General features: G+C 31.7%; 1 protein-coding gene across 1 annotated transcript; it reads right to left on the reverse strand.

Annotated features, from left to right (window-relative positions):
• Nucleotides 1-297: 297 nt before the first annotated feature.
• On the reverse strand, nt 298-2,259 carry LOC137614936 (piggyBac transposable element-derived protein 4-like). The gene is made up of 3 exons (XM_068344587.1): nt 2,160-2,259; nt 1,147-1,299; nt 298-872 (listed from the first exon to the last, which is right to left on the reverse strand). Exons 1-3 carry the CDS (start codon nt 2,257-2,259, stop codon nt 298-300), a joined length of 828 nt encoding a protein of 275 aa, XP_068200688.1.
• Between the last annotated feature and the right edge of the window lie 4,175 nt (nt 2,260-6,434).

Below are 6,434 nucleotides of genomic sequence, written 5' to 3' on the forward strand. Positions count from 1 at the left end.
AATATGAAATAGTATGAAAAAGTATATATATATATATATATATATATATATATATATATATATATATATATATATATATATATATATATATATATATATATATATATATATACTCAATCTTTTCATCTCTTCATGAGAGAGAGAGAGAGAGAGAGAGAGAGAGAGAGAGAGAGAGAGAGAGAGAGAGAGAGAGAGAGAGAGAGAGAGAGAGAGAGAGAGGAGAGAGAGAGAGAGAGAGAGGAACAAAATATATCACACATTCATAATATGAATAAAAGAAAATAAAAATAAAAATACTCATTTGGCCGGTTTGTTGGGAATGTACATTTCAAAGCGGCACCATCCTCTGAAAGCCACGAGCTGCTCATCTACAGTTAGATTTGGCCCGGGACTATACAAGCGGCGACAATTTGCAACAAAATGTTCCCACACAGTCCTGATTGGGGCGAGGCGATCTTCGCTCTTCCTCTCCACTCTAGTGGTCATGTTGTCAAACTGGAGCACCCGAATCGGCAAGGCAAATCGCCGCTCGCTCATGGTACAGCAGTACAAAGGATTCCCTTCCACGATGTCCCACATGTCCTTCGTGGTAGAGTGGTTGTCATTTCTCACTGCCGACATGACCAAGATTCCAATGAACCCCTTTAGCTCCCTCAAGTCAATATCCTTCATGGCAATATTACCCTTCTGATGATATTTACTTCTGAGAAGAGCAAGGCGAACATTGGAATAAACGACGATATCCTCAAGGATTTCGTCATCCAGGAACAAAGAGAAAATGTCAACCAAGTGCCTAGAACTCGAGACAGAGAACGGCGGGCCTCCTTGCTCAATGAGGGGTTGAACATGGGGGGATGAGCTGGGTTTGGGTCCTTTTGCCAGATCGTATTATCACGGCCTTTAACCTCGGCTTCCACTAAATGATGTATAGATGCTCCCCTGGTTGGCTCGAGTTCACCCCTCCTCCTCTTCCTACTCCTCGCCTGATGCGGGGGGGGGGGGGGGGGGCACGTAAGGTCGACGCTAATTGGGGGGATGTTGGTGTAAACACTGACGCACTACCCCCCCTCACCATCCCCCTCACCCTCCGTGTTGAAAAAGGGAACAATCTCCTCGTCAACACTGGAGTCATTGTCCCCACCACACTTCCCTCTATCTCAGCTACGTTGTATTCTTCCACGTCAGAGAAGTCATTGACTTCCAAATTATTGTGAACATCACTCTCTGGCTCAAGGAGAAGAGAGTTGATCTGATTGAAGCCAAGAGTTTGTTGATGTTTTTCCATTATATTGATGAAAACTGAGAAATGAAAACAAAAATTAAAATTAGCGTTCGCAGAAAAATACGCGACACGGCAATTTATGGCAACTCAGCCCACACCGAGGTCCCGCATACGAGGTAAAAGACATTCACAAGCACTTTACAATAGTCCTTTTTTATACATACCTAAACATTAATTCTCATTTGATAAATATATAAAAAACTTTGATATTTCAGAACTTACCTTAATTAGGTATTGATGGGTCGAGCTCGACCCGAGCGTATCTCAGAAATGGCACAATTAAAAAAGCTGTGGTGCGCACTGAACTGAGGTCTCACAAGTCGACATCACATACAACTAATACGTACGAAAAATTATGGCAAAATTTTTTTTTTTCTTTAAACTTTGTCGGGTGGTATACGACCTGCCACACCTATTCAAAGTTAATTAACATTCGTGGCAATAAACTTCAATAAATGAAGACTGGGTATCCATTGATCGCCTAAAACCTGAGTATCTCCTGCAAGATAACCAGCCTACAGTGCACCTCTCAAAAGCAGGGCGCTCTATTTCATATGTATGTCTTTTTAGGAAGGGTCATGTACCACATGTGTTTCATACATGCTCGTACTCTGTAACAGTATTGCTTTTTTATCTCTCGCTCTCCCATACACTGATAATATAAACCTATTTAGGCTTGCTTTCACGTGTTTTGTACTATTTGAATTTTGTATTATTCTTGCTATCAGCTATCTGTATATAAGCTTGTTGTCTGGTTGAGAAAACTTAATAGCAGTCACCTCGCCTTTCTGTTAGAACCTAACAGTTACATTGTCATACTGGCATTATTTTATTCGTGGGACATGATGGGCAAGTGATCAATAGGTTTCATGTTTACCATTAAAATAGTTTTCAAGTCCAATGTTTCTGAGGTGCTCCATAACTTTGCAGATATTCCTTTCAGCATAATGTTCGGATATGTTTACAACAGACTCCATTATAACCTCAGTTACATAAAGGTTATCTCTAGTAAGGTACTGTGCGAGTAGGTTGTTATTTTATAATAGAAAGGTGAGAAGACCACTAAACTTCATTAAATACATGTACAGTTAGAATCAAAAGAACGTCGACACTCAGGGGAAATCTTTCGTCAGATGTCTCTAGTGTCCCAATGACAAAACGCAAAAAGTTGCTCTTCTTACAACTTATACGAAATGGGCAGAGCGTTCTCCAACCCTAGCGAATCAAAAACAGTAAAGGGCTGTCTTTGTAAGCAAAAGCATACGAAAGCTACAAATCGAGTTGCCATATTTCAATTCTGTATAATCATTTGACGTCTCAACTATTCAATACAAATACAAAACACACACACATACACACACACACACACACACACATATATACATATATATATATATATATATATATATATATATATATATATATATATATATATATATATATATATATATATATATATATATATATATATATATATATGTATATATATATACATATATATATATATATATATATATATATATATATATATATATATATATATATATATATATATATATATATATATATATATATATATATATATATATGCAGAAGAACCACAGGGAAAATGAAAATACAGAATATACACTTGAGTCCTGACTAGTTTCGTGATACTTCCTCAGAGGACTGATTTATTGAGAGAGGTTTCTTACAATTTATAGGGAAAGCAAAAGTACGAACATACTTATAGAGATTTAGAGAACAATGACACTCCCTTACCCGCTACCTGGGCTTGACTCAGGTGTGAGTAGGAGTCCGCAAGCTCGTTAGACACCTGCTAAAAAGGGTCATTTCTAGTGGCGGGTATATTCTTGTTTTCTTCTTATTTTACTTTCATTACAGTTATTTATATGTCAATGCGGTAGCCTTATCTATATAAATACATAAGCAAAACATACACAAACATACAAATATATATACATATATATATATATACACATACATACATATACATATATATACATATATACACATATATATATATATATATATATATATATACATATACATACACATACACATATACATATATATACATACATACAGATACAAATACATATACATATACATAAATACTTACACATACACATACATATACATACACATACATATATACATATATATACACATACATATATACATATATACACATACATACTTATGCATATATACATTTATATGTATACAACATTAATATCATAAACATATAATCATGTATATATCAATACTTATATCTAGCATAACACTATATAGTGCCAATATACTTATGCATACTATATAAAATAATTGTTTCCTTTAATGAATGGTAGCTTAGGTCTAAATATTAATTTCACACCGACGTTAATTATTCACAATACATTCAATTCTACATTAAGTGGTTAATGTTTTTTTTATATAGCTTACAAATCTCTTTACATATAAAGGCGTCGAGTTTATACATTCCATGACCAATATTCAAGTTGTTTTCAAAGGTTTCTTTTATGAAACTGGACTCTATGATGTTTCTTTCTACTAAGTTATTTGAATGAACCAATTTCTTTGCACCTGACCAATTAATAGGGGGATTTTTATCTCTAACGTGGGCAAAGAGTGCATTATTATCTTGAGCATACCTGACACTTTTCTTATGTTGTTCAATTCTCTTTTCTAGGGCTTTACCAGTTTGACCGATATAGTATTTTTCACAAGCATTGCATGGAATACGATATACACATCCCTTGGTAATGTCAGGAGATTTAGATAATAGACAATTGAATCTACCATTCTCCATACACACTTTAATAGAATTAATTAAATTATGTATAAAAGATTGTAAATTTGAATTCAATGGGAGATTTTATGCACAAACTTTTGGTATGGCTATGGGAAACCCTTTATCCCCAGTATTGAGCAATCTATATATGGAATTTTTTGAAAGCAGAATCGTAAATAACATCATACCTAATAATGTGAAATGGTTTCGATATATTGACGACATAATATGTGTGTGGCCAGGAAATGAAAATTTATATAACTTTCTTCTGAGATTGAATAGTTTGGTACCATCAATAAATTTCACTATGGAGCTGGAGAATAATTGTACCCTACCTTTTTTGGACTGTCGCATACATAGATGTAATAATAGTCTCAAGTTCAGTGTATACAGAAAGCCAACGAATATCTCGGCATATGTCCATTATTACTCAAACCAAGGCAACAAAGTTAAGAAATCTGTATTTACTTCTATGTTTTTAAGAGCATTCCGAGTCTGCAGCCCTGAATATATTGATGACGAAATAAATGGTATTAGAGCAATAGGTAAAAAACTAAAGTATCCTGAAATTGTGTTAGATGATGCCCTAAGAACAGCAAAAAAGACTTTTTTCGGTAATGATAACAGAAAAAACTATAACACACAAAATTTACTTGTACTACCTTATTGTGATTCATTTAAAGAAATTCCCCAACTGTTAAAAAACTTCAATGTAAATGTAGCATTTAAGAGTAAAAATACAATAAAAACAGCCTTAATAAAGAATTCTCCTGACATTACCAAGGGATGTGTATATCGTATTCCATGCAATGCTTGTGAAAAATACTATATCGGTCAAACTGGTAAAGCCCTAGAAAAGAGAATTGAACATCATAAGAAAAGTGTCAGGTATGCTCAAGATAATAATGCACTCTTTGCCCACGTTAGAGATAAAAATCCCCCTATTAATTGGTCAGGTGCAAAGAAATTGGTTCATTCAAATAACTTAGTAGAAAGACACATCATAGAGTCCAGTTTCATAAAAGAAACCTTTGAAAACAACTTGAATATTGGTCATGGAATGTATAAACTCGACGCCTTTATATGTAAAGAGATTTGTAAGCTATATAAAAAAACATTTACCACTTAATGTAGAATTGAATGTATTGTGAATAATTAACGTCGGTGTGAAATTAATATTTAGACCTAAGCTACCATTCATTAAAGGAAACAATTATTTTATATAGTATGCATAAGTATATTGGCACTATATAGTGTTATGCTAGATATAAGTATTGATATATACATGATTATATGTTTATGATATTAATGTTGTATACATATAAATGTATATATGCATAAGTATGTATGTGTATATATGTATATATGTATGTGTATATATATGTATATATGTATGTGTATGTATATGTATGTGTATATATATGTATGTGTATGTGTAAGTATTTATGTATATGTATATGTATTTGTATCTGTATGTATGTATATATATGTATATGTGTATGTATATGTATATGTATATATATATATATGTGTATATATGTATATATATGTATATGTATGTATGTGTATATATATATATGTGTATATATATTTGTATGTTTGTGTATGTTTTGCTTATGTATTTATATAGGTAAGGCTACCGCATTGACATATAAATAACTGTAATGAAAGTAAAATAAGAAGAAAACAAGAATATACCCGCCACTAGAAATGACCCTTTTTAGCAGGTGTCTAACGAGCTTGCGGACTCCTACTCACACCTGAGTCAAGCCCAGGTAGCGGGTAAGGGAGTGTCATTGTTCTCTAAATCTCTATAAGTATGTTCGTACTTTTGCTTTCCCTATAAATTGTAAGAAACCTCTCTCAATAAATCAGTCCTCTGAGGAAGTATCACGAAACTAGTCAGGACTCAAGTGTATATTCTGTATTTTCATTTTCCCTGTGGTTCTTCTGCATCTAGTCACGTTTTCCTGTGAATTTTACGCATATATATATATATATATATATATATATATATATATATATATATATATATATATATATATATATATATATATATATATATATATATTATATATATATATATTTATATATATATATATATATATATATATATATATATATATATATATATATATATATATATATATATATATATATATATATATATATATATATATATATATACTGTACATGTATATATATATATATATATATATATATATATATATATATATATATATATATATATATATATATATATACTGTACATGTGTATATATATATATATATATATATATATATATATATATATATATATATATATATATATATATATATATATGCTATTATTTTTCA

This window comes from Palaemon carinicauda, chromosome 21, assembly GCF_036898095.1.
Source record: "Palaemon carinicauda isolate YSFRI2023 chromosome 21, ASM3689809v2, whole genome shotgun sequence".
Taxonomy (NCBI): domain Eukaryota; kingdom Metazoa; phylum Arthropoda; class Malacostraca; order Decapoda; family Palaemonidae; genus Palaemon; species Palaemon carinicauda.